Here is a 24,821-nt window from a genome sequence, read left to right as displayed (position 1 = left end):
GTCCTCGATATATCCACCGTTTCATGACGATCTCTAAAATATTCTCCTAGTCTTCTCTCACTTGCTCATAATGCTCTCATACCTTTTTGTTGTGGAGTAAAGATCTACTTGATACACCTATTTATTCTTGGCAACTACCAAACAATTACTAATATCTATACAATCGTCTCTATATATCTCTATGCTGAAACATCTCAAAACACCCGTCCATGTCTACTCTATAACCAGATCCTTCGAACGTAAAATCATATCATTGAAATTCAAGCCATTTTCTGAACTTTACTACTGCCTTGTATCGATGAGACAGTCCAAACTATATTGAATCAGCAATCTTCTCATAACGATATTTACGCGAACAGCTACCTACCTTTTTCTCACGGCTCATTTCCGCCAACGTCTCTCCATCAAATTCGAAAATTGGTTCCCATCCTGCTTTAATTTTAGAAAATAAAGATGATGCTAGTTCATTTCATTAATACGTACCAAAAGAAGATACGCCCCTGGCTGGAACTATTTGGCCCTTTTCAATATTTAGTTCACAATCCACACTGCAATGAGAGATACACTCGGAAGTCGTTGTTGGGGAAATGAGACACCGAAAACATACCACTAACTTTCCTTGAAAGATAATCGGCTCGGCCCCAGGTCCGGAGGAATAGCCAAGCGTACACACCGCTTCGGCAGTTTTATTCTCGTGCGGCACAAGCAGGTTAATCAGACCTTTGTTTCCGACTGTGTCTACAAATGCTTTGCTGTTGATTAGACATGCGTCAGCATTCTATGCCCGTCCTCGATTTCACATCGACAGTGTTTTGAACTTAGCAGAAACGAAAAGACTGAGAATGTAGAATTGATGGGGTATTTCGTATTGTTGACATACACGTAAGGCCCTGGAAGACCGTTAAGCGCATGCATTTCCAGCGCGGAATCTTCTACCAACACAGGACCGCCAGTCTAAGAAAAGAATAATTAGATAGCTGCAATAAACTGTCATCTTTTCTTCCACTTTATTCTTTCTTTCTTTCTTTCCATCCCCTCCCCCTCCTTTTTTTCCCCCGCTTTTTGGAGGGGCTTTCATGGGGAAAAAAAAAAAAAAAAAAAAAAAAAATTATACATACCATTTCAGCAGCCCGTCGACATTTTTCAAGTGTAATTTCCTCCAGCGTCCCCTGAATCTCAGGCAAGTCCAGAGCCACCGCTTGCAAGTCCACAGTGTCGCCCAAGATGGCCTTCACCTCGGAGACTTTATGTCGGTTTCCCGTCACGAAAACCAGATTGAGCATGTCGCAAAGAGCCTCAGGGCGCTTGAGTCCTGGTCAGAATTATTTCTCCTCTACAGGACCTGTTCTGCAGGGTCCGTTGGTCCTCTCGGTCAGACAACGAGAATATTAATTTCTCTCGCTTATCTACAAGTAAAACTGGCGATAAGATTTCCAAATGGCAGCGGATAGCAGACAGACCAGTTAGCGAAAAGCAAGCAAATAAACGCCCGAGACTCGCTACGAGAGATACGTGAAGATCGTGAAGGCGTAGAATAGCAGAGCAACTACTTTGTTTAAATGCCCATTTTGAGCTAACGGTTGGCATTCTGCAAAACCAGTCTGACTCACTGTCCAGCGCCATTTGAGGACAAGGGTAGAAGGAATTTACCAATAGCGAGTCTCCACTGCCATGCTCGTTAAACTCAGGGACCTGAAATGCTAGACACTATACCCGGTCTGGCGCGTGGGACCGACGCCCTGCCGTTGAGTGATCATGTAAAACAAAATGCCTGGTGTAGTTGATATGTCTATCTATCTGATATATGATTAAAAATAATAAACAGAAAGCCGTCAAAGAAATGCAAGTACGACTCTGTTAATATGATCTGCAATGTACAAGTGAAAAGATCCAAGGGAAGAAAAAACCCAAGGGTAGGGTTCCCCGATAGACATTATACTACATGTCAATCGATACATATTCTGCAAAGAGATCCGGCGAGGCGCGCAATTTGCCATGAAACAAGAGTGTGTTAATCGACTGACTATTGTAAGCGGTAAACTTTGGTGTTCCGCCCCCGTCGTCCACCGGCTGAGTTACACCAAACACATCACGGCCCATCATCTTCTGTCGATTGATGGCTTTGACCACACCCAAAGTTTGGTAAACCGGAAACGCGCCTTCTTCTGTCGGCTGCAAGTCCTCTAGAGCCTGTAGCCAGGTTTGGATCTCAATGGCAAGAGACAAGTCCTGGCATCGTAACAGTGCAGTTAAGAGCAGGCCCGAAAATCCAATCGTATAGTTGTTTCTCGTGAGGCATGCCCACATATTGACGCCCTTTGCAATTCGGAGTAATAATTGGACCCACGGCTCCGCTTCGTAGCATTCGTAACCAGATCCGAGGCAATTAGTGTCTCGAGTCTGAAGTCTCTGTAAAAGTCCAGTACATTGCATGATGCGCGCCACTACATGGTATGCAAAATTGAGTGCTGCATCGTGTGATTGGAAGTAGATGGGGGAATTGAGGTCGTCCATGTCCCAGCGACGGTGCTCTATCGGTACATCGTCGTCGCGATCCTTGAGTGGTTGTTCTGATGGTGGGAGATGCAATAGCCACTCGTCCAACCTTTTGGCTTCTTCAGCCAGCAACGGAAAACATGTTTCGACATCAGTCTTGCCCATCTCATGGTGCCCTTTGCATTCTGTTTCTGTCGAGATTGGGTTGGAGCTCCAATGCCCGAGTACGGCCTGGGAGTTGAGCCGATGAGATTCACATAGGATACTCAATACCGTAACACGTCGCTCGTGAATGGAGTTAACGCTCCCCTTGAGCACTCCTGGCAGCGGAATCGAAGGCAGCTGCTGATGGATATCGAGTGAGCTGAAGTAGGCACGTGCCCACCAGACGACAAATCGCGTCTGCATCCATGCTGTAAGGAGAGCCTTGATATCCGGGTGTCCTACCGCCTCACAAACCTCCGAAAGAAAGTTCGACAGACCCTCCACATGGCAATAGAATCCTTGAAAGTTGCCCATTGAGGACTCGACATACGCAAATAGGATGAGAACCGTCAGGACTATTGTAGCATCGTGTCGATAGTCACGCTGATCCAGTGAAGTAAATTTCCTGATGGCCGACGAATAGTACAATTGACTTCTCGTTTGATGGATGAGGCTTGGACTGAAGGATCCCATGTGACTAGTCGAAGACAATCTCCGTTCCGCATGTAGACGACTAAGGTTGCAGGATGACAATGCTAAAATTGCATTGTTTAAAATTGGATGAGTACCAGCAAGGTGCGAGGCAGAGTGAAACACCGGGTTCAATGCCGGGAGGCAATTATCTTCCCAATATGTGGTGTAGAAAACATCCCTTTCAGAATGTTGCAGTGACTTGATGAGATCAATGTTTCCCAAAGAAAGGCTATCAGAGCCGATCTGGTTGGAGGTTATCTTTTGAGAAGATGATGAAGAAGAAGAAGAAGAAGAAGAAGAAGATTGCTCGTTGGGCTCTGACGTATCGAATGCAGCACGCGTAGAAGCCGGCCTCGTCACCACGCGAAATTTGAACTCTTGTTGAACGCTTTCACAGACTTTTCCCAGTCTTGCACATGTCCCACATGTTGGCTTTTGCTCATCGCACTTAGGTTCGTGTTAGTTCCTGGGTCCAAGGTATTTCAATTTTCAATTATCGCGCAAACCTTTGTTCTTCTTTCACGGCAATTTTTACAACCATTGCGCGACCGGACAATGTCTGTCTTCTTGGGTCTAGGAGGAGCAGGCTTGTACATTTATACCAATGTGTTTCGAATATTCATGGTTGGGTTTGTCGACATGACCTTGTAGCAATCTTAACCTTCGTTAGGGACTTACAACTTTATTGCTGTGACGGTAAGAAATAGTCGGGAAATGGCGGGGTGGCAAACCCAATCTGACTTCGAGATCGGAACAGTCATGTGATTTCCACGCTCTAAAAGAAACACATTTTCAACTAACTTGAAATCTTTTCCATATTTATTCTTGTGTGATTCTTTTCTTTTATACTCTGATTCCGAATCTTCTTTTGATATTGTTATCTTTGGTAAAAATCCCATAGACATAAGGGGATAGCATGACTGTCAATCTAGACCTAACTCTAGGTGTAAATTTACATTTTAACTTGCAAGGGACTCATGAGAGGATGAATTAATAAAGAAAAAACATTTCTTTCTAGTTTCCGAATAGTTCTCTAAAAGAAATTACCAAACATCTTCATACATCACGTCACCCATGAATCAAAGATTGAATTTCTATTCTGTGGCTTGTCTGTTAACATAGCCGATACAAGTATTAAAGACAAAATATATTCAAATTGCCATGGTAGGGTTTCTTCCTATAGCCTCTATAATCCTGAAGATTTCGAGATGGATAAATCCTCGCTTTGAAGTCCATTGAGTCTATTTCTTCGTCTCTTGCTTTTTCAGATCATGCAACTCTCCTCGCTCCTTGACCAAGGCTGAGAGAGCAACGCCGGCATCACCTCCTAGCTTCGCAAAGCCTTCAACTACGCCTTCGCGATCACCGGGTCGCATTTCCTGGCTCATCTTGTGTTTTCCCTGAATCTTATTGATCTGAATCTCAATGCCCACAATATTCCTTTGCATGAGAGCAATGTAAGCGTCCGGCGCATCCGCGACCTTCCATGGCTGGGGCCGTTCGCCACCAGTGTAATCCATTATCGACCTCTCCGTATGCTCAGACAGGTCATGAAGCTGCTTCGCGAGGAACGTGCTCGTCTCCGGTGTTTTCGAATCGTAGTAGAGCGACAATTTGCCATAGACTTGCACGGCAGAATAATTCCATGTTGGAACGACTTTGCCCGTGTCCGGCTTCGTCTCAACATAATATTTCGGGGTCACGTAATGATCATGCCTGCCATTGAAGAGCACCAGCACTTCGCTGTCAAGCTCCAAGACATTCGGCGGTTTGCCATCCACGGCTTCGATCATTGCCTTGGTCTGCGGGTTTTGTTTGGCAATATGAGCCCTGAGTCGGGGTTTCGATCGGCCAGGTTCTTCCGGTAGGTCGAGCACAAATGGAACATGGGTGCATTGAAGGAAGTCATGATGAGAGGACTCGATGCTGGTGATCAGGACTCCCAGAGGATTTTCTCGAATAAACTCTAGTAAAACTGCCTCGTCGGTCTCGGCATGAACGCTTGGCAAGAACATTGTCAAATTGGATGAGAGAAAAGGTACTGAGTAAGAGTACTGTAAGCCCAAGTCTGTATGAAAGGAAATGAAATAAATGATGATAGTTCAAGGCCCTGATGTATATTTATTATATACATGAAGCTAGGCGCCTTAGAACCACTATTGAAAATGCAAATCTATCATTGGTCACCTAGCAACTGGGTGACGGATTCGAAGAAATGTGGGCGTGAAAAATGCCGTCCTTGTGGAGTTCATGCCTATACAAGAATTAGTCATGCCTCGGAGAAGGCAAATTTCTTATCTCTCCGATACAAAAATTTCTACTTGAAAATTTTGATGAAGCCAAATCAGAATCTGATTTTGAAGACATAGCACACCAATAATGACGGCGAGAGGCCATGTTGGAGCATATCCAACAACCCAAGCATCGCTCCCGCCTACCCGATCTGGTAAAGTGCAGACGTAAGGGGCATGATTGCCACACGTTGCTATCCCCCCATCGTTGCCGCGCACTGATTAAGGAATAGTCGCGTTAGTTGTCCCGTCGTTGAGCATATCATCAATCATAATAATAATATGGCCGAATATAAACCCTGGCAGAAGTTGCTAGATAATAAGTTGAAACAAATCAGAAACTCCATATTATAGTGTACACTAGGACTACTGGACAATTACCTCAAATGGTCTGCAAGAGCGAGGAGCCAATACAACCAAGTAATTCCCGAGTTTTGTTATCATGCCACTGATCTACAATAACTACATGGTCTTAATAATGTGCTAATTGTCTCCATCATAAAATGTATAAATTGTAATAGAATGCATTCATCTTCAAATAAAGCCGCTCAGAGTTCAGGCAACTACTCTCAAATCATTTGCTAAATTTTCAGACTCATTGAGATATATCTCAATTCTCCTTGACCGCCATGGCACCCTTACATATTGCAGTTCTCATCAACAGCCCACCGGGCAACGAATTCTGGCGCGACGTGAGACAAGCATATGATGATGAGTTCCACACCGCGGCACCGGATGCTCAGATTGACTTTTACGACCCCGTCTTCGACGCCAAATTTCCTGACCCTCTCCAATACAATCTAGTTGTTCTTACTGGCGGAAAAGCCGATGCGTCTTCGTCAGAGCCTTGGGTCTTGGGAGTCTTGGATTTTGTTCGAAACACTGCGCGGGATTCGCCAAGGACAAAAATTTTGGGTATCTGCTGGGGTCATCAAGCTCTTGCGCGCGCCATGGGTGGAGAAGTGCGAGCTGTCCCGACTGGATCGATTGTATGAACCGTGCTCTTGTTTTCCTCTTCGTTTTCCTTTGTTCCTCCTTCTTCCAACTTCAATTCTTTTGTATGCATGTTAACATTCTTTTCCCTAATATATACCTTGGAACGCCAACAGTCAGCTAATAGCGTTTGAATGTAGGCAGCAATCCAAGACATCACCCTGACTGAGGCAGGGAAGAAGTTCTTCCGCTTTGCCCCGGGAACTGTAACTTACGTGAGTCCTGCAACTCTGCAGTCAACTGCTCGTTCAGAAATTCAGAAATCTTTTTCTAACGGGATTAAACATACAGCGAGCGCCTGAATTCCACGTTCGCGAAGTATCCAAACCAGCTCCCGATTTCATCGCCCTGGCAGAAAATCATGAATGTTTTGTGAACAAGGCGAACACGATGCTCTCCTTTCAAGCGCATCCTGAGGTCCAGAACGGGCTCGCTAGGAAAATGCTTCTGGAAGAGGACGATGTGTACAATGGAAATTCATCAAGAGAGCGGATAGAAGAAGAAGTTCAGAAGTTGAATGGGGCAACAGATGGCCCAATCATTTTAAAAAGGGTTATTGAGTGGGTGAGGGAAGGAAATAGCAATGTTTCTCCGCTGTGACTACATAACGAAATTAGAAGCAGGGGAACGATGTAAGATAAATGGGGTTGATTAGATAGAGAAGACAGGAAGGGGGAGGGGGACGTAAGAAGGATATTACGGAAGGTTTAGCAGTATAGATTGCGTTTAGAAAAAAATGGATTCCTGCAAGAAATCTGCATTCTTGGCTGTTCTAGATGGATTCTTGATTGTAATTTAGTTCCTGAATACGGGTATATAACTATGCTATAGAATCATATTACAACATGCTCTCTGTGGTTTGTGGATCCAAGGAGGGCGAAGAGAGCAGGTCTGGCTCTCTTTCCTAGTAGACGCTTACTGTTGACCTGAAAGTCTCGGGGAACGAATAATATTGAATACATGCACTGCTGGATGCGCCACAGTGGAAATGTACAGAAACTTCTATCCCCCGTTCTACTTCGACGTCCCGTTTCTGCTTCTGGGGCCTATGCAGGTCCTATGCTGGGACGTCGAAAATTCAGCATCACGGCTCCTATGAAAATTATCAAAATCATCCGACTAGTCCGGTGTAGATGCTCCACGCCAGGCGGTTGACACTTGGTCAATAGTATTGGACTCTTGTGACTAGCTAGCCCATGGTTGTTTCCCATCCATTCTCAATCATGATATCCATCCAGTAGACATTTCTATCCCCCGAGTCCATCCGTGCCCATGTCTCGCGCACAAGCTTTAGCAAGACGTGAATGGGTTTCGGAGGAAGAAAGTGCAAAAAGGACGTCAATCGACTAGTGATAAAATTTCGTGTTCGCACGATGCTGACAGTTTGCAGCGAGATGTTATCTGGGCTTTGGACTACTACTCCAGGGCTAAGACTAGCGCTGGAGAGTCGAAGTTCACTGGCTGCGGCAACGAGCAGAAATGGTTGCACGCACTTGGTCCGTGACTCCAAGGGAATAGATTTGAGTAGATTGAGGCTATACATGGCCAGTTGGGTGAGCCATGTATCCATGACAGATTCCTCGTCCTGGTAATCAGTGTCAACATCTGTTCCCGTGCTTCCAGACTTCTGGGACATGTGCATAGCCAGCCCGTTCATGCTTGCACCAAAGTCCGGTGAAGGCGCCCCTGTTTGTAACCGCCGGCTCAAGAGATCCGGGAAGACGCGATAGAGTTGAAGCAAGCCGATGCAACGATAGACTTCGGCGATATCCAAAAGATGCCTAACTGGGGTTCTGTCATCCTTGGGGTTGATCACGGCGTTTTCAGCAGGACAAGTCATCGTCAAGAGTCTCTCTTCGAGGGTTTGCGCGATACTGATTGCTTGCTGGATTTGCTCGATATCTGCCCTTGAAGTAAATTTTCGCATTCGAACGCGCATCCTTTCCCCACGAATGAGTTTTCCGATTTCGTAAACTGTCAGCTGTGCTTCGCGCGCAATTCCAGTCCATGGATGGGGCACAAAATTTGGCGTCAGTGTGTCGGCACGAGAAATCTCCGAAGCAGGCAATCCGAGCTGGTCGCTTTCTGTGACATACGAGAGTAGCATCTCCCAGTAGATTATCGATTCGCTGAAAAATTGCAGGTTGCGACTATCTCCTCCTGATTGGCCCGAATAGCGCTTTGAGAGCATGGAGTTGATTATTTGTTTCGCTTGGTTGAACTCTGCAATACCCAGATCTTTCGGGTTATGCCAGCTTGCTGTCTGCCCCAGCATTATCAGAGCGAGTAATGATTTATTGTCCACATTCGGAGCATTCAGCTCTGTCTGAAGCGATGCCGCGGCTTCTCTACGCAACTGAACACCTATACCGTTCAGTTGTGGGAAGTCATCTGCAAGACAAGCGGCTGCCATGCTCTGCATTGCATGATACATTGAGGGACTCGAGTTCCACATCCGCGAAACCGTCGTTCGAAAAGGATTCATCTGACTATCATAGCAAGAGAAAATTGCCGCGACTTCTTTGAAATAGTATTCAATGAGCATCAATGATGTCGGCGTCAATGACCTGTCGATCGGAAAAGTCATGACAGTATGGTCGCTGGCGGGAGACTTTTGGAACTCGTCCAATTGGTGTGGTCGACTTAGTACAACCGATTGATCATGTTGATCATGTTTGGTTGGAGGAAGATGATCTTCAATTTCTGTTCGGGGAGTGGAGACCGGCACCAATGGGGAAAAGGCTTCTCTCAGCACTGAGCCCCCGAGCGGCTGCGATGGACTTGGGTCGGGCCGCGAGTGGAGATCCTCGAACATTTGGTTTGGCGGTAGGGATTCAGGACCATTGAGAAAGTGAGACAAAATTGGATCAAAGTCAAAATCCAAAGAACTATCAAACTCAAGGCTCTCGTCTTCTAGGGATGACCCTATCACAGGCCAGTCCTCAATGCCTATCGTCGACATTTCGTCCCGATCTTCTGATGCCGTACCAGAGAGTTGAGATATCGGTGAGTTTTCTTCCACTGCCCGGGTAGCACTGACCGGCTTGGGTTTTGTATCCAACGATCTTGACGAGTTTCCCCTCTTGTTGGGACTGAAGATCTCGTACTTGGTCGACCATCGTAGCGGTTGCACATAACCGGGGCATGTGAGGCCCCTCCGAACGCACCGATCGCAGGCAGGCTTCCTTTCATCACACTTCAACTACAGAATCCGTCAGCTGGACCATAAATAAATCAATTGGATAGATTCCGGTGACTCAGTGATTCCCTACCCGCTTATCTTTACAGCGTGTGCACCCATTCCGCGATTTCCTAACTCCACTCATAACCTGAGCGAAAGTAGAGATAATTGCTCTTCCTGCCAGGTCTCAAGAATCGATGCTCTCAATTACAAGAGGCCGAAAGAATGGGATGCAGTCTCAAGAAATGGAAAATAAAAGAAAACATTGAGCGGAGCGGTCGCCGCGGGGTTACATTCTTGGAGCTACTTTATATACCACCGGCTTCCCTATCTAAACCCCGGCTTATCTCGTCTTCGGGACCGCATCCGAGGGCGTTAACGCGCCAGTAATCGCATCCGCGTTAGGTATGACATATACCCGAGTCCAACTAACACGCAGGCGACACCCCGCAGTCTGTTCTCCATATATCCACTTCCCCAGAGCCGAGATCTATAAAGTTCCACTGCTTCTCTTTCAATTGCCTCATTTGAACGCTCATATTTTAATTAATATATATAGTGTGTGTGTACATCACTCCACCTATCTCTTGAAAATTACCAATCAATGAAACCAGGGGCCAAGTAAAACGTCGTCAAATTTCCTTCCGTGATCTATCACTGCAAGAATAATGTAATTCAGGCGAATCGAGCTTCCTGGGGATATAGAAATAAAAATGAATACACAATTGCGCCATAAGTTTGTCATATAACAAGCAAATTCTGGTATCAGCGATACTGATGTTGTGGGTATAATGGCTGATATTGGGGTTGATATTGCGGCTGCGGTTGCGGATAATAGTTCATCGTATACCGCTGCGGCTCCGGCTGCGTATGAAATGCGTTGTTGATGCGGGTAAGACCAGCATTCACAATCGCTGGCCGAAGCTCCGGATTAGTAGGAGGACGCAACTCCCCAGTCGAAGTGGTTTTTGACTTCGGTCTTTTACCGCAAGTGAGACACTTTAAGGTCTGCACCGGAATAATAGCAGCAAAGATGCCAAGAATCATCAATGGCACAGTGACTCCAGCAATAATCACTCCGGCAATTGTTGCCTTGGTCGATGCATCCATGCCACCCGATTTTGAATGAGTTGGTGTCGGAGATGTGCTCGATGTCTCAATGGAAGTGATGCTCTTGCTCTCTTCTGCATGAGATGCTAAAATATCCCTACGGTCAACACTCGGATCATTGGATCTCTGGGACAGGATGTTTACTCTTAGAAGTAGAAATTGGAAAAAGGTTGCTGTAACTTGAGAGGAAATCATCTACAGACAACATCAGCATGACTTGTATTAGATTACAGGCCAGAGAGGACTGCTGGCTCACCAGTCAGAGGATGAGATGTGCTGGACTTGCTAGCGTCTGTTGCGGTTGATGCGCCAGTCACACTGGGCAACACTAACACAGTACCTCCCGTCTGTCCACATGCAAACGAACTTTTGCTGTTCCCATCCTCTGGTCCAGTTATCCGTGCATAGAGAATGCAAGAAGGCGTAGCAGCCGCACTAGCTCCCAATTCTATTAGCCTCTGATATTCAATCGCGAGCTGGAAGATACCTACCATTGCAGATATTGGGTATATATTTCGCTGCAAATGCCGGGTTCCGGGCAGGCTGTTCCCAAATAGTCATTGCAAGTATGGTAATCGTTCGTGCAGGTAACGCCGTTACAACATGCAACGAAGTTGTCCGCTGCGCCGTCAAAAGTAGCAGTGAAACCAGAAGGACAGCTCAAGGGCGAGTCTAGGTACCGATCCACATAATCAGGATGTGCGTCCCGTCAACAAAGCCAGAAGGGCGATTTGCATATGAGCTTACTGGAGTTTCCGCTCACATACCCCCAAAGAGCCAAATCTTGCGTGCGAGGCTGCAATACCAACTTCGGCCCTGGTGTGATGAGCGGCCAATCTGGGATTGTCGTAACCGCTCCACTAGAGTGAACGAAACTTATGAATACGTAAGTCGCGCAGAGAGAAAATGCTGTGGCCATTGAGAGCATCGATAGATACTCGGTTTGCAGCCGTCACCGGTGCGTTCATATCCTCGGGGATAAATCTTCAAGATTGAACGGATCGACGGAGTCGCAAATGTGAACACCATGAAGTTCAACGTCTCATGGCCCCGGCGGCAAGTATCAGCCCTCTTTCGGGCGCGAAAGGCCCATAATGAGCCAATTCAGCTCGAGGTCAGCTGTGCCTGCAAAAATTAGGGGCACACCCTAAATTGGAATTGTGGCGTTTGTCATGGCGGCCTTGTCACACATATGATTGGATTAATTAGCCATCGCACCACAGTAGATTTTATGCAGGGTGCCAGGACTTGAAAATTCTAGGAGCATTATCAGTTTCCGTTTACCAAGCAGAGAGACAATAGAGGGATAAAATGTATTCACGAAGATGATATCGATCAGCCCACCAAGGACTTGAGTCGGCCGAAGCATCGTGCATAAAGAAGTACTTCAACTTCACTCTGTGCATTTGATATGCGGTAAGTGCATTACTGGATAAGGATGTGTTTTAGTCTCTTCAGATTGCCGAATTTGATCGCCAGGTGTATGAATGAAAGACCACTTGCGGTATCAATATCATTTCCCATGCTCATTTGGTTGTGGTGTTTCTTGAGAGCGCTGAGAGAAGGGTCTCGCATAACACGCTATTTTTGACGTAGCAGCATACTTAATCTGAGCGGGACTTAGCAATGTGACGGCACGCGGGCACCAAAATTCCGTTAGGGTTTAGCGATTGAGTACTGCAACTAGTTAAGCTACAGCGTTCGAGTCCCCAAAGAAACGTGAGTTGTTCCAGAACCGCCGTTTAGGGTTTGTGACTGTTCTCCCGTCGTGGACAGCCATAAGATATCTTAAACGACAACTTAGTAGATCCTCGAACGAAATCATCTGTATAAGCTTAGACGAAATGGTCAATAAGCAACGGGAATTCGAATGGATTGGTTGTAGTTGGTCTATCATTGTCTTCAAAGCGCCGCTGCGCACGTGATGCTACACCATATAATACTGAGATGCAGGGGACAATGCAATGGTTAGAATTTTCGCACGGACTTTAGTGTCTTCAACACGAGTGCTAATTGTGGTAAAAGTGCGTGGGTCAAAGACATTGCATGTATCATTAGTCGCTGCCGAGTCTGACGCTAATTGAGAAATGCTACTCTTTAAACAATTTCAGAATCCCCTTCCCAAACGCCACTTTATCCGGATCCGCTCCATGTGCATAGAAAACTGTTATCAAGATCGATGAGAGCGAAGAAATAGAAAATGCTAAGACACCCTCAAGTGCGCCTTGAGCCATCAAAAGGATATTCGCTACCGCATAAGGTGGAATAAGAAATTGTGAAAAAGACATAAGAAATCGAAAAAGTAAAAATAAAAGATTGGTTATATCCTCTTCATCGATCGGCCCTGGACGCGATCTCCAACCCTACCATGGCTATTGTGGGAATGGTGAACATATGCATGACTATGCTTGGAGGGGACTCTTCGCGGAGGGCGCCGCTGGCTGCCTACTAATCCACTCTTGCCCATGTCAAGCACCTTGCCCGTCATCTTGACAGGAAAGCTGAGCATAAGCCAGAGAAACTCAAAAGGGAAGAGAAGCGTAGTCCAGAGCATTTCAGTAAGGATAACAAGGAGCTGCGACTTCTGGCGTTGGCCAGTCTGGACTGCGGCCGCGGCAAGAGAGAGTGCATCATTGAGTCGAGACTCCAAGTCGACAATGCGAGCATCGGTATGCATGGTCTGCAGCATGTGCCGTTTCTCGTAGCGGCGGACTGCTCGGTTTAGGGCATCCAGTTCTGGTTGGAGGTTGCGGCGCACGTCTGTTGTGACCTGTGCAGTGTTTCCTTTACCACCATTGTCCGCAGTGTTCTTCTCTGCTGCATTTGCCACATGGACTTCAATTTCTCCAATACGCTTTTCGAGGTCGGTAACCTTGACAAGATCATTGTTCTCTTCGGCAAAGGCACCAGGGGTAACGATGCGTTGAAGATGAAGTGTTCGAGACTGCACAAGCTTGACGAGATGGGCCACGGGCCGAAGCTCGGCAGCAAGGACAAAGATTGTCAGGTTATAGTTTGACACGAGCCCTTCCGAAGGACGTGAAAGTTGGCCACGGATGGTGTGAAGGAGATAGGCCCCGAGGAGGGGAGACAAAAAGCAAGCTACGAGAGCAAGCATTTCGTGAACCCTCAATTCATGTATCGCCTTGTCTCTTTCTGCGTACAGGCGCTGCGATCCAGATGCATGATCAGAACTAGATGCATGATCGGATGGTGATTCAGGTGCAGGCGTCGCCCCGTCTTCATGCTGCTGCTCATCCTCACTGGTCTCTTCAAAAATCGTGTCTGTGTGATATCTCTCTTCTTGGATGCGGACCGATTGCGCGGAATGGTACCAATCCCTGTTATAAATCAGCCTGTGTGATCTAGAAAGCGAAAACCGGAACTTTGGTTTCATACCACGGCAGTCTCACAGACCAGTTCAGAAAGATGGCTGCCAACCCCAGGAGCGTCACGTCTGTAACAACAGCACTGCCATTTTTGAATAGCAAACCACCTATGGCTGGAAACAGTGCAAACGCGAGAGGAGCAGAATCCCAGTGTGAGGGCTCAGTGTTTGCTTCCGGCCGCGACCCGAAAGATTTGGGCATGAAGAAGTCTTCTGTCGGCGATCTTACCGACTGCCGACCATCTTCAAAGGACAGGTTGGAAATGACTGAACTGCGACGGCTCAAATTTCCATTGGGAGCATCTGATAAATTGTAAGAGCGTCTGAACGACCGCTGCCGTTGTGGAGCAGGAGTGGAAAAGTTATGCCCAGAGGCCGCCGGAGTCTCATCGACGGGAGATTGCCGAGGTGGAGAAGTTGTCCTCTCTGCAGCGTCCACCATGATGAATCATAGATGGCTCAACAGCCGGGAGAACATGAAGGGGAGATGCTTGTTCGTGATCTTTTTATTTTCTTTTGACATTGTTGGTGTGAAGGACGCGTCTGCAACAGCAAGGGTTTTCAGATAGAGGAAGGAGGGGAAGGGGGCGAGGGGCGGGAGGGATTATTGGCCAGACGAGAATTCCAGGCACGAGGGACCTAAATCCCCCTATAGGAGCAGGACATGACATTAGATTTTAGGCTTTGCAGATTCGATGGCACGCCTAGGTTTCTCGACAATGCCACTTATCTTGCATCAACCCACGTTCGCATTCGCTTTCATCGGCATATCATTTATACTAAGACCAATCATGTCGGCATATCATATGCATTTGATCACCAGCATGCGGTACTACCACTATAATGCTTCATCCGTGGAACCAGTCGGAAACAATCGTCTTTTTGCTGCAAGTTACATGTACGGGAAGTGGATACATCAACCGTAGCCACCGACGCACTAAATCGACGGGCTCGACGGGACGAGAATCTGGGGAATCTGGGAGGCCCACAGTGGGTGCTCCACTTCTCCTCGTGATGAGAGATGCGCCTATGTTCGTCTTGAGGGTCCGACGGAACCACTCAAACTCTCTCTATGGGAACCCCCATCTGCTTCATACTACGGACTTTCCTTTCGCTATTGCTCTGTTTCTGTCAATTTTGATCAAGATGGGCTGTGCTCCGAGTAAGTAAGTCACGTTGAGTGAGGTCCAATAGAGTGCTTACTCCCTTCGTTTCACTACATATTGCTGATAAAAGTCCACGCGCATGAATTAATGGGTTCTCTTTCTTGGGTTAGTATGTATCCCAGAAAGTGGATTTGACGCTGCAACATCACATCGACAAATCTCGCATGATGTTTTCATATAACTGAGACTTTTCCTCTCGATTTTCCTCTTTTTCCAATACTTACAAGTTACTGCTGATTGCTATCAATTTTTCTTGTTTATTCTGTGCTTGTAATCAAAGATCTTAAAATCTTATTACACGTTTCTTTGTCTTTATTCAATCACGGGTTTTGTTGCGCTAAGGCCCCCATTGACAATTTCTTATTGAGTTCCCAAAAGGGCATTTCAATAACCATCCCACTAACCGGAAACTCAAGCTGCTACAAGCTGTAACACTTCGCTCTCTTATTCTCCGATTCTTGCTTTTTGCTTTGGCCGTCAATAGAAGGGTACCAGCATAAAACACGGAGTTGCCGTCAAATTATTGGACAGGATGAGAGGCTCTACATCAATCGCGTGCTATTGATTTATTGACCATGTACGCGGACACTGGCATCATATCTTCGCCTTCCGCGGTCACTTCGTCTCACGCTTCATGTTTCAATTTCATCTCATCTTCTCCGCGAGTTATGTGCCCCTTCTCTTTCTCCCTTTTGTTGGAGACTGCAGAAAAAACAAAGTGTTTCACCGATTACTGCTTATCATGATTCTACCAATTTCCAGCAATTATACGACCTTTTCTACTGATCTGCGCTTTACGAGTCCGGAAGCGAGCTTGATTTCTGCAATTGATACTGTTTCTTCCTCAAAATAATACAATTTGCCAGGAAGCTACGATTGACGATTTTCTAGGGTTTTCTTTTCTTTTTGTGCTATTAGCCATCTTAGTATTGCGCGAATTGCTTTCTTTTCGAGATCATTATGTGGAATCCAGAAGTCTCGGTCATCGAGGGCTCAGGGGATAGCCGTCTTTCTTTTCATGCAGTTCTACTTCCAGTGCTATCGGCAATCACCATGCTTCTCTGCATTCCGCCATTCATTTGGCATGCAAAGCACCGAAACCTTGCAGCTTCAGTTCTAATCGTCTGGATCATTATCCTCAATCTATTCAACGTCATCAATGCCATCCTTTGGCCAACTGACGACACGTCGAAGTGGTGGATCGGAGTCGGATTATGCGATGTCGAAATTCGATTCCTTGTTGCCTGTTCAGTTGGCGTAGCAGGTGCTTTGGCGTGCATCATGCGCAGCCTAGCTAATGTCATGAATACTGACCGAGCTTCACTCGTCCCAAGTCGTGCGCAGAGACGGCGAGGGATGATTTTCAACATTTTCTTCTGCTTCATCTGTCCGATCCTTCTGACGCTGGCCCATCTGATTGTCCAGGACAATAGATATGACATCTTTGCGATATCTGGGTGCGCTCCAAACAACGACAGCAGCTGGGTCAGCGTCCTTCTCGTGTTCATTTGGCCGCCCGTACTGTCTTTTCTCGATGCTTACTATTGCTGTAAGTAGTGCTTTGTATTTTCTTAATTAGAGATTCTTCTTGCTGACACAACTCAGCGCTTGTAATTATTCGGCTCCGCCGCTATCGACGTCAATTTTCCGAAATTCTCGTGTGTTCAAACACAAACAAATCTCAGTTTTACCGCCTCTTTATCATTTCTACGGTTCTAATCCTCGTCTTCCTTCCTATCCAGCTCTATGTCTTCTACGTGAATGTCAATGTCCCTCTCAATGGATTCTCTTTCTCGCGTATACATGGCGCGAGTTGGTCGCAGATCCTAATGATACCCACGGGCGGAGTTGTGCGATTTGACCGCTGGGTCTACGTAGCAGCTGGTCTGCTCGTCTTCTTCTTCTTCGGCCTCGGAAGAGATGCCGTCGCCATGTACCGCGGATGGCTCGGACATATTGGCTTGCTCAAATACCTACCCGCGTGTTTCCAACCAACTACTCGAAGGTTATTGCCGTCAACTACAAGCTCCGGAAACAGTTTGGGCAGCACGATCGCCCTCAAAGCAAAGCATGCAATCTGGCGGTCATTCTCTCGTAACCCTTCTTTTCCCGGACCTATGTAAGTTTTTCTCCGGCGGCTTTTTCTACACCCTCTCCATTTATCGTTGTGGTCGCTCAGCTTGCACGAATACTTTGAGGGAACCTTCCATTGACACTTGCAGCTCCTCCGAACATGAACTTGTTTCATCTGATACCTTCGGTTCTCCACCACAAACTATAAGACAACCTTCTGTCCCCACCGCCGATGATAAAGCTCCCAAATCGGTCTTCGGAACTGCGACGCGCGGGCGGTCGCATTCCAATGCTTCTGATACATCAAATTTACTCTTCCCTCTGCGGGTACAACAAAAGAGGGCGATGACGTCGATCAGGGATCTTTTCCCCATGCCCAAGCGCAGCGAATCTGCTTCGCAAAATACGTCTCTCCCGGCACCACCTGCACGTCTTCCGAATCAGACCACGTTCCTCGCAGATTTGGAAGACCAATCATTCGGCCTTGGGCTACACGATGATCGTCAAATAGGAGTCTCTACGCAAATTAGGGGCGGCGGGCGACCGGAAAATTTCTCTAACGGGAACCGCAACGATCTGGTGAATAATTCTGTCATTGTTCAAACCCAGGTCCAGCAATCTTCAAGTGGACGTTGACTAGTAGCAGGGGTATGGACTATCTGGCGGGACCTGGGCGCTGTTGGCTTTCGACCGCATGTTACAGCCTGGAGTCACGGAGGCCGTCAGGATAAGTTATCATCTCTGCTTGACGACTTTTTCTGAACAATATTCCTTTCTAGTGGATAGAGTTTTCCATACTCAGGACATTTCTAATCATAAATTGATCTCTTTAAGTATCACATCTACCGATCTCGGACACGTGTACATATACTTCGGCCCACTGTGCACTGAACATCATTCAAGCTTAGAGAAACATCTGAATCCCTGATATTAGTTATACAGTAATTGAATCTGTGAGTTTCGATACCGAAAAGTGGAGAGTGAGTAAAAATAGCCGGAAGCCGAAACGAGGGGGAAATAGATTTGGAAAGTTATAAAGCTCAATTGAAGTTGGACGTATAATAATACATTGTTAATAGATGGACATGTGGTGTCCTTTGGGAAAGCCGAAAAGAAGGGATTAAATGATCAGGTATCATTAATGGATGGTTCTCATTCCGATCGAAGACAGGTCCACAAGCTGAATGTTGGGCACAGCAATAGAACACAATTCTTGAGTGCAATTACTGGTTGTTGGAGGAATCGGAAGAATTAGGACGCTTGAGGACTTCGATGCTGCCTGTTGTCATAGGATGCGTGTATCAGTAGAGGTTATGATGATGGGTCCCGCGGTAGAGATTGCGAGAGGAAGACCATAAGCCCAGAGATGGGAAAGTAAACATACGCTGAACAATGTTAAGGCTAGAGCGCGACTTTCCTTCACTGTCCTCGTAAGTCCGCATCGTAGCGTCGCCTTCGAGATAGAGAAGAGTGCTATAGTTTGATTGATAGGTTAGCTAATCGGAAAAGCAAAGAGTCCACCATGACAAGTTGCGCAAGATGATAAAAAATAATAATATTGATGGTGATGAGAGCGCTGATACAGACAAAAACAATAACAACAACAAGAGTAGGACAATGATGGCTCTGATGGCGACGGCGGAGTTTGACCGTTGGGAATTACCGGATCGGGTAATCCTCCACACAACCGCACAACTCAGCGATAATGAGAGCTCTTATCCATGGCGCAATCGCACTGAACGAGCCAGAGAAGAATGAGGCGCACGGGATGGAAAATAGCCCAGAATGCATCACAATCGCGAATATGTGCCAAAGATATTCCGAAAAAGTCAAGAGCTAAGCCAGAGAAGCTGCTACTCACCCCTTCTGTAAGCTCAACAGGTAATCCCGTCGAGGTCCATCATCAAAGCTAGCAATGCGGAACCAGCTGGTCTGGCGATTATCCTTGGGTCCATAGCTTGTGCCAATTGCATAGCGCACCATTTCCTGACCGCTCGAGGTCGCTGTGAGCTCAGGGTCTGCGGCCAGACGTCCGATCAAGGTCATCTTGGCAAGCTGGTTACGGGGAGTCGTCGAAAAAGCGCGCGCCAGACGCAGGCCGTGCGGGGTGAAAAGACGCGGAGACATTGCTTGTCGATGCTTGTGATGTGCAACGGATAGCGACACGTGGGAAGGGTTGTTCTGGAATCGGACGTTTGGGGATTACGATTGCGGTTTGCGTGTTGGTGGTTTGATGGGGAAGGGAAGAGAGATCAAACGCGCGGACACGCGAACGGGAACCAAAAGAAGCCAAGAATTGACGCGATGCACGCTACGAAACTATGAGTACTTCGTGAGCCAACTACGATAGCAACGAGAGGAGGCTTTCAGCCTCAAAATTATTGGCAATTCGCAGAATTATACGGCGGAGAGAGCTCCGACCAGATAAGTCTACGAATGTATTGTGATATGACGGGTTAATTGGGAGTTTGTGGCAGACGGCCAGACCAGAAGGGTCAATCTTCTATTGAAAGACTGTCTAATTTGGCTTTCCATTAGGGCGAAAGGAAAGCAGACCCGGGAGAAATTGTGGGACTGCCTACTGCGTGCTTCGCAGTCAGCTAATGCTCCTCGCTCCATATCACCTTGCAACCAATGAGTTGCCTGGGTCGGTCGGCGAACTACTACGCATTGTTGCTTGCGACAAGGGGGCCTGGGATACGGTTCGTCGGGCTTATTTCTGCAAGTCGTGCAATGATACATCTGAGGCTAATGGATTTTTTCTTTTGAAGAAGCCAATTTGAATGATGCCATTTCGAGATTGGATAATTTGAGCGGAAAATTTTTGAACAATGCTTATCTGATACGCCATGCCCGCGCTGATTATGGCGAGTGATATGAAACCGAACCGCTCTTGATGGTTGAACGAAACGGGAACCGTCAGAGTCATACCACTCTTACCCGCCCCCGGCTAAGCTTCTCTGGTTTTGGCCCTGTTGATCCCAAGATGCAGAAATTTTGGCTTCGGTCCAACCCAACGCCCTATGATAACGGGTGGGCCTCGATAACCATGATAGCCAATCTCACATGCGCAACCATTGCTTAGCTGCATCGCATCATCTTCATCCACAGTTGCGATGTGTTGCTCGTGCTTTTTTCGGTATACTCTCGCAGTAATGCCTTCTACAAATAAGAGCCCAAGGCCACTTTGTGGTCTACTTGTCATGCGCGTACACAGGCCGAATCGAGCAGTCACATTGTGATTTGTATTTTTTATTTTTCCATGGCTGAAGAAAAGAAGATCAACCAGACGGTTGATGCCGAGCTGAGCAAGTCAAATGAATCAATCGCAGAGGGTGTAGTCGTCGAGGAGAAGTACGCAGACGAGACACTCCGATTGGTGCAAGAATATGGAGACAGCTTTGGTCCCCTTACGCCCGAGGCGGACCGGAAACTAAGATGGAAATTGTACCGATGGATTATGGGCTTCGTGCTTGTTATCAACCTCATGCTTTTCGTGAGTATTTATCACCCAACCGAAGATTAATCTAGACATTTATTAACGTTGAACTAGATTGACAAAGCTACCTTGGCTTATTCCTCTTTGCTGGGTCTTTTTCAAGAGGTTCATATTACCGACCAGCAGTACGATAACCTCAACACCATCTTCTACACCGGTACGCCGCTATATGAATTGATTCCATATTAAAGACCCTTTTGTTCTAACAAGACATAGCATACCTTGTCGCGCAATGGCCTGGCCACTACCTCATGCAACGTCTGCCCTTTGGCAAATTCGTTGCCGGTACCGTTTTTACCTGGTCCATCCTCATTTTTCTCCACTGCACGGCCACCAATTACGGGGGTCTCATCGCCTTGCGGTTCTTCCTCGGTGCAACTGAATCCATTCTCGTGCCTGCGATGGAGATTACCATGGGAATGTTTTTCATCAAGGAAGAGCAAGCCATTGTGCAGCCTCTTTTCTGGATTACCTGCATGGGTTGCAACATCCCGGCCGGCTTTGTCGCCTATGGTCTCCTTTACAGCAAGAGTCACATCCTGCCATGGAAATTCTTCATGATCATTACCGGCGGAATCACCCTCTTCCTTGCTATTGCCTGCTTCATCTGGTATCCCAACAACCCTGCGCAGGCTCGCTTCTTGACCCTAGAAGAGCGCGTCCACGCAACCCGCCGCGTCCATGAGTCCAACCGCGGCGCTATCGAACAAAAGCAATTCAAAAAGTCCCAATTCATCGAGGCCATCCGAGACCCTTTGACTTGGCTCTTTGGCCTGCAGTCGTTTGCCCTCATGATCGCCAATAACCTCGCCTACCAGCAAAATCTGCTTTTCCTCGGCATTGGTGTTTCAAACCTTGGTTCGACGCTCGTTGGTGTCGCAGGTTCAGGCTTCTCCGTCGTATGCTGTATCATTGCGGCTTTTCTGATTCGGCGTTTCCCGAACAACAACGCTTATTTCGGCGTGTGGTGGTGCATTCCCGCAATTGTGGGCGCCATCGTCGTTGTCACCTTGCCCTGGTCTAATCGTGTCGGCATTCTGGCGGGCATCTTGCTTGCAGGAGGCACCTTTGGTATAACTTACATCATCGCCCTGGGCTGGACGACGTCTAGCGCCTCCGGCTACACCAAGAAGCTCACACGCAATGTCTTATTCATGGTCGGTTACGGCATTGCCAACATCATCTCGCCCCAGATCTGGCGTCAAAAGGACGGACCTCGTTATTATTCCGCCTGGATTGTCCAGATCGTTATCAGCTGGGTTGGATGCCCTGTGATTCTTCTCATCATTCGATTCATCCTCGCTCGTCGTAATGTCGAGCGCCGCAAGTGGATCGCCGAACAGGAGGCCCAGGGTCATCATGGTGAAGGATATGTCGAGGAGCTGGACGAGTCAGGCAATCTTGTCAAGAAGAAGGTTGACATTGCTCTGCTGGACTTGACGGATCTGCAGAATAAATATTTCATCTATCCTTTGTAGAGGTCCTCGAGATTGCTTGGGTTGTTATTTTATGGGTTTTGGGATATTATATGGATACGGGAATTTTCTTTGCGTTTGATACCTTTGTCAATAAAATTGGGAAAAATCTAAGTCTGAAACCTTGAGGCATGAATTTTGAATTCAATTGATTATTCAATTTCTCTTACATTCTCTTCGGTCCCTCGCACTCTTAACTTGAGTTATGGTAAAATCTACGGCATGGACAGACCCTTGTCGCTAAGAGCGGCAACTAGCCGGTAAGCGCCATCAAGTCGCGCACCACCGTAACGGGTAATAACATCACCAACTGGAAGTGAGCCACTTTCCTTGGCGTCTCACTTCAGGGGAACTTTTTTCACAAACAATCCTTCATTTTCTCGACCAAAAGCGACAAGATATTCTCCATCAATGCAGGTCTCACTCTAGACTGTTGTGACGTACTGTCTACACTCCCTTTTATTTCTTTTTTGGCTCGGCGCCTTGACTTTTAAACCCAGACGATCCTTATTTTTCTCCTGAGCACAACAGGGCGCACAGCTTCAAGCGCATTCTTTTACAATTTTATCGCGCTATATGCTAGTCTGTGAGAAAACAAAAAGGCGAATCTGGATCGGCATCGGGAAAACAAAATACAAGGCAAAGGCCCGGACGCAGAACGAGGCTCGCACCGGATACCTACATCTCGTTCTATTGAGCCAAGTGTGTCGCGACCTGCCCCAACACATTCGAGACCGTCCCTCGCGCAACATCGTCGGCCGTCGTGGAGCCGCTGGAGCTTGAGCCTCGGAGCGCGACGCTTCGGGGTCGGGTTCGGCGGGGGCTTCTTCGCTGCACAACCACCAACCGTTGACCAGAGGCCGCCCTCTTCGCGGCTTTGGAACCCAATCAACTATACACCGCGCGAACCGAATCTTCCCAATAAACTTATCCAGCATCCGCAGCTAGCAGGCGACGGCAGTGAAGAGCCAGAGCGACACGCACCCCCCGGGACTGACATCAAAGATTCCATACCTCTTCTGACACTTCCTGAGAAGCGCCGCAGCAGACAGAGCGCGACTTCGCTGGCGGTGGAAGTTCCCAGTGGAAGAACGAGCATTGGGTTACCGCGGGATAGAGAAAGCGACAGTCAGCGGGACAGGAGATCGCGGTCAAAATCACCATTCGTGCCAGAAGAGCTCCACGAACATTTGGAGGAATTAGAACAAAAGTATCCCAGAAGCGGAGCCATACACTTCAACAACGAATTCGACATGAGCGGCGCTTTAGATACTGGTCCCAGCGTTGGCGCAAGTGGGAGTATTGCGCCGCAAACCGGAACAGAATCTGGAAATGAAAACCCTCCAGCTCAGGTCAACCATTACCCGTTCCCTATTGGCGGCAGCACAAATACAAACAACACCGACAGAGATCTAGAACATGGACTCCCGAGCCCTCGAAATAAGCTTCATCCATACGGCCGGGCGCCAATCCCGCCGTCAATAGCTACGAGCCGCTCACAATCATCGTTACGGGCACCTTCTGTGCGGAATCATCACGGAGCCGGCCGTGGACCTGGCTCAGACCATGGAGATGGACACATAATACGGCCGGATACCAGCTATGGCGATTCAGCCAGCCACGTTGGCTCAGCAGCCGGCGCTGGCGGGGACGAATACGCATGGGGCCCGTCACATCCCTGTTTCCCCCATATGAATGCACACGTGCCCCTCACCTCACCATTATATTCCAGCACGCGGATCATTCGGATAAAACGTGACTGGATGATAGAAGGTGACTTGGCGCCAACATATTCCAATTTATATCCCGAAATTCTTGACCCCTTAATACCTGAGGGCGAATTCCGGATGATCATTCGCAAATTGAACGACGACTTGATCGACGCGTTCAACCCGTTTAGTTTCTGGAATACCCTCGACGGTATCATTAGTCTCTTGACTTTTTGGCTGTGGGAGGACTTTGGATTTGCCAGAATCAAGCGCAGATTAGCAGCGCTCGAAAGGTGGATTGAGGCATGGAATCGAGACGTCGGTGCCAAAGAGGGAGTTCGGATTATTTCCCTAAGAAGAACAGGCTATCTGACTGTATGTCTTTTGTCTTTGTCATTTTCCATGAGTCTGCTTGGCCGAATTCAGTAACTGACCAAGTTTCACAATAGCTGGACATTCAAATTCCCGATCCCCACATCGGGCTTGCTGCATCAGAAACCGCGCCATCACGACCCACAACTCGTCATTCGTCCGCACCAGGTGTCTCCAATCCCAGCGCTCGCCAACAATACGCCGCTGCTCCGTCGCAGTATTCGTATACCAACGGCCGTACGGCGTCAATCTCCGAGTCTGCGGCTTAAATTTCCCTTCCCGTCGTGTATTAATAATCGTTTCAACTTTCTCACGTTGTATGGGAGGCTTTTTGTTTAATTACCCCTATTGACAGCCCGTCTTTTCTGGTAAAATAGCTGGTCCAATTTT

At 47.4% G+C, this 24,821-nt stretch overlaps 12 protein-coding genes across 12 annotated transcripts; 5 read left to right on the top strand and 7 right to left on the bottom strand.

The window, feature by feature from the left end:
* Window positions 1–104: 104 nt before the first annotated feature.
* On the bottom strand, window positions 105–1,506 carry L228DRAFT_234367 (Ham1-like protein). Its single transcript, XM_018330665.1, has 6 exons — window positions 1,119–1,506; window positions 881–954; window positions 608–752; window positions 484–520; window positions 368–429; window positions 105–313 (listed from the first exon to the last, which is right to left on the bottom strand). Exons 1-6 carry the CDS (start codon window positions 1,281–1,283, stop codon window positions 251–253), a joined length of 546 nt encoding a protein of 181 aa, XP_018184717.1. The 5' UTR covers window positions 1,284–1,506; the 3' UTR covers window positions 105–250.
* A 111-nt stretch (window positions 1,507–1,617) lies between these two features.
* On the bottom strand, window positions 1,618–3,857 carry L228DRAFT_251256 (hypothetical protein). The gene is made up of 2 exons (XM_018333518.1): window positions 3,681–3,857; window positions 1,618–3,621 (listed from the first exon to the last, which is right to left on the bottom strand). Exons 1-2 carry the CDS (start codon window positions 3,768–3,770, stop codon window positions 1,939–1,941), a joined length of 1,773 nt encoding a protein of 590 aa, XP_018184716.1. The 5' UTR covers window positions 3,771–3,857; the 3' UTR covers window positions 1,618–1,938.
* A 425-nt stretch (window positions 3,858–4,282) lies between these two features.
* On the bottom strand, window positions 4,283–5,490 carry L228DRAFT_224863 (hypothetical protein). Its single transcript, XM_018330360.1, has 2 exons — window positions 5,484–5,490; window positions 4,283–5,428 (listed from the first exon to the last, which is right to left on the bottom strand). The coding sequence occupies exon 2, from the start codon at window positions 5,187–5,189 to the stop codon at window positions 4,416–4,418; it is 774 nt and encodes a 257-aa protein (XP_018184715.1). The 5' UTR covers window positions 5,190–5,428; window positions 5,484–5,490; the 3' UTR covers window positions 4,283–4,415.
* A 451-nt stretch (window positions 5,491–5,941) lies between these two features.
* Window positions 5,942–7,228, top strand: L228DRAFT_286023 (copper/iron-regulated glutamine amidotransferase). Its single transcript, XM_018336404.1, has 3 exons — window positions 5,942–6,454; window positions 6,599–6,673; window positions 6,750–7,228. Exons 1-3 carry the CDS (start codon window positions 6,095–6,097, stop codon window positions 7,056–7,058), a joined length of 744 nt encoding a protein of 247 aa, XP_018184714.1. The 5' UTR covers window positions 5,942–6,094; the 3' UTR covers window positions 7,059–7,228.
* Window positions 7,229–7,230: 2 nt separating this feature from the next.
* Window positions 7,231–9,928, bottom strand: L228DRAFT_263924 (hypothetical protein). Its single transcript, XM_018334534.1, has 2 exons — window positions 9,731–9,928; window positions 7,231–9,660 (listed from the first exon to the last, which is right to left on the bottom strand). The coding sequence occupies exons 1-2, from the start codon at window positions 9,782–9,784 to the stop codon at window positions 7,648–7,650; spliced, it is 2,067 nt and encodes a 688-aa protein (XP_018184713.1). The 5' UTR covers window positions 9,785–9,928; the 3' UTR covers window positions 7,231–7,647.
* A 397-nt stretch (window positions 9,929–10,325) lies between these two features.
* Window positions 10,326–11,813, bottom strand: L228DRAFT_47146 (hypothetical protein). The gene is made up of 5 exons (XM_018336624.1): window positions 11,497–11,813; window positions 11,241–11,421; window positions 11,006–11,184; window positions 10,894–10,944; window positions 10,326–10,835 (listed from the first exon to the last, which is right to left on the bottom strand). Exons 1-5 carry the CDS (start codon window positions 11,675–11,677, stop codon window positions 10,405–10,407), a joined length of 1,023 nt encoding a protein of 340 aa, XP_018184712.1. The 5' UTR covers window positions 11,678–11,813; the 3' UTR covers window positions 10,326–10,404.
* Window positions 11,814–12,679: 866 nt separating this feature from the next.
* Window positions 12,680–14,776, bottom strand: L228DRAFT_251251 (hypothetical protein). Its single transcript, XM_018333517.1, has 2 exons — window positions 14,149–14,776; window positions 12,680–14,090 (listed from the first exon to the last, which is right to left on the bottom strand). Exons 1-2 carry the CDS (start codon window positions 14,577–14,579, stop codon window positions 13,070–13,072), a joined length of 1,452 nt encoding a protein of 483 aa, XP_018184711.1. The 5' UTR covers window positions 14,580–14,776; the 3' UTR covers window positions 12,680–13,069.
* Window positions 14,777–14,826: 50 nt separating this feature from the next.
* Window positions 14,827–15,442, top strand: L228DRAFT_251250 (hypothetical protein). Its single transcript, XM_018333516.1, has one exon. It carries the CDS (start codon window positions 14,857–14,859, stop codon window positions 15,061–15,063), a length of 207 nt encoding a protein of 68 aa, XP_018184710.1. The 5' UTR covers window positions 14,827–14,856; the 3' UTR covers window positions 15,064–15,442.
* An 899-nt stretch (window positions 15,443–16,341) lies between these two features.
* Window positions 16,342–17,271, top strand: L228DRAFT_224860 (fungal pheromone STE3G-protein-coupled receptor; the record flags this gene model as incomplete). The annotated part of the gene is made up of 2 exons (XM_018330359.1): window positions 16,342–16,852; window positions 16,909–17,271. Coding segments are annotated over exons 1-2 (858 nt in total), but the record flags the coding sequence as incomplete, so codon positions are not given.
* A 1,034-nt stretch (window positions 17,272–18,305) lies between these two features.
* On the bottom strand, window positions 18,306–19,654 carry L228DRAFT_47110 (nucleic acid-binding protein). Its single transcript, XM_018336623.1, has 3 exons — window positions 19,238–19,654; window positions 18,761–18,849; window positions 18,306–18,655 (listed from the first exon to the last, which is right to left on the bottom strand). The coding sequence occupies exons 1-3, from the start codon at window positions 19,501–19,503 to the stop codon at window positions 18,600–18,602; spliced, it is 411 nt and encodes a 136-aa protein (XP_018184708.1). The 5' UTR covers window positions 19,504–19,654; the 3' UTR covers window positions 18,306–18,599.
* Window positions 19,655–20,331: 677 nt separating this feature from the next.
* L228DRAFT_224858 (permease of the major facilitator superfamily) lies at window positions 20,332–22,484 on the top strand. Its single transcript, XM_018330358.1, has 3 exons — window positions 20,332–20,872; window positions 20,930–21,032; window positions 21,092–22,484. Exons 1-3 carry the CDS (start codon window positions 20,639–20,641, stop codon window positions 22,351–22,353), a joined length of 1,599 nt encoding a protein of 532 aa, XP_018184707.1. The 5' UTR covers window positions 20,332–20,638; the 3' UTR covers window positions 22,354–22,484.
* A 442-nt stretch (window positions 22,485–22,926) lies between these two features.
* On the top strand, window positions 22,927–24,700 carry L228DRAFT_271410 (hypothetical protein; the record flags this gene model as incomplete). Its single annotated transcript, XM_018335530.1, has 3 exons — window positions 22,927–22,936; window positions 22,996–24,434; window positions 24,509–24,700. The coding sequence occupies 3 exons, from the start codon at window positions 22,927–22,929 to the stop codon at window positions 24,698–24,700; spliced, it is 1,641 nt and encodes a 546-aa protein (XP_018184706.1).
* Between the last annotated feature and the right edge of the window lie 121 nt (window positions 24,701–24,821).

Source organism: Xylona heveae (assembly GCF_001619985.1).
Source record: "Xylona heveae TC161 unplaced genomic scaffold L228scaffold_14, whole genome shotgun sequence".
NCBI lineage: Eukaryota > Fungi > Ascomycota > Xylonomycetes > Xylonales > Xylonaceae > Xylona > Xylona heveae.
Note: the sequence above shows the minus strand (reverse complement) of the source record. Positions and strands in the feature narration are given on the sequence as shown.

Bases quoted from the DNA above. Each gene is read 5' to 3' on its own strand.
- L228DRAFT_234367 (XM_018330665.1), bottom strand. From the start codon at position 1,283: ATGCTCAATCTGGTTTTCGTGACGGGAAACCGACATAAAGTCTCCGAG. The intron at 955-1,118 runs GTATGTATAATT...TTCTTTTCTTAG, and splicing joins GTCGACGGGCTGCTGAAATG to ACTGGCGGTCCTGTGTTGGT. The intron at 314-367 runs GTAGGTAGCTGT...GATTCAATATAG, and splicing joins AAATGAGCCGTGAGAAAAAG to TTTGGACTGTCTCATCGATA.
- L228DRAFT_251256 (XM_018333518.1), bottom strand. From the start codon at position 3,770: ATGTACAAGCCTGCTCCTCCTAGACCCAAGAAGACAGACATTGTCCGG. The intron at 3,622-3,680 runs GTTTGCGCGATA...CACGAACCTAAG, and splicing joins GCCGTGAAAGAAGAACAAAG to TGCGATGAGCAAAAGCCAAC.
- L228DRAFT_224863 (XM_018330360.1), bottom strand. From the start codon at position 5,189: ATGTTCTTGCCAAGCGTTCATGCCGAGACCGACGAGGCAGTTTTACTA.
- L228DRAFT_286023 (XM_018336404.1), top strand. From the start codon at position 6,095: ATGGCACCCTTACATATTGCAGTTCTCATCAACAGCCCACCGGGCAAC. The intron at 6,455-6,598 runs GTATGAACCGTG...GTTTGAATGTAG, and splicing joins CTGTCCCGACTGGATCGATT to GCAGCAATCCAAGACATCAC. The intron at 6,674-6,749 runs GTGAGTCCTGCA...TTAAACATACAG, and splicing joins CCCCGGGAACTGTAACTTAC to CGAGCGCCTGAATTCCACGT.
- L228DRAFT_263924 (XM_018334534.1), bottom strand. From the start codon at position 9,784: ATGAGTGGAGTTAGGAAATCGCGGAATGGGTGCACACGCTGTAAAGAT. The intron at 9,661-9,730 runs GTAGGGAATCAC...CGGATTCTGTAG, and splicing joins CACGCTGTAAAGATAAGCGG to TTGAAGTGTGATGAAAGGAA.
- L228DRAFT_47146 (XM_018336624.1), bottom strand. From the start codon at position 11,677: ATGCTCTCAATGGCCACAGCATTTTCTCTCTGCGCGACTTACGTATTC. The intron at 11,422-11,496 runs GTAAGCTCATAT...ATCGGTACCTAG, and splicing joins GTATGTGAGCGGAAACTCCA to ACTCGCCCTTGAGCTGTCCT. The intron at 10,945-11,005 runs GTGAGCCAGCAG...TGTTGTCTGTAG, and splicing joins CACATCTCATCCTCTGACTG to ATGATTTCCTCTCAAGTTAC.
- L228DRAFT_251251 (XM_018333517.1), bottom strand. From the start codon at position 14,579: ATGGTGGACGCTGCAGAGAGGACAACTTCTCCACCTCGGCAATCTCCC. The intron at 14,091-14,148 runs GTATGAAACCAA...GATTTATAACAG, and splicing joins TGGTCTGTGAGACTGCCGTG to GGATTGGTACCATTCCGCGC.
- L228DRAFT_251250 (XM_018333516.1), top strand. From the start codon at position 14,857: ATGCCACTTATCTTGCATCAACCCACGTTCGCATTCGCTTTCATCGGC.
- L228DRAFT_47110 (XM_018336623.1), bottom strand. From the start codon at position 19,503: ATGTCTCCGCGTCTTTTCACCCCGCACGGCCTGCGTCTGGCGCGCGCT. The intron at 18,850-19,237 runs GTGAGTAGCAGC...ATCAAACTATAG, and splicing joins CTGTTGAGCTTACAGAAGGG to CACTCTTCTCTATCTCGAAG. The intron at 18,656-18,760 runs GTATGTTTACTT...CTATGACAACAG, and splicing joins TAGCCTTAACATTGTTCAGC to GCAGCATCGAAGTCCTCAAG.
- L228DRAFT_224858 (XM_018330358.1), top strand. From the start codon at position 20,639: ATGGCTGAAGAAAAGAAGATCAACCAGACGGTTGATGCCGAGCTGAGC. The intron at 20,873-20,929 runs GTGAGTATTTAT...ACGTTGAACTAG, and splicing joins TTATCAACCTCATGCTTTTC to ATTGACAAAGCTACCTTGGC. The intron at 21,033-21,091 runs GTACGCCGCTAT...AACAAGACATAG, and splicing joins CAACACCATCTTCTACACCG to CATACCTTGTCGCGCAATGG.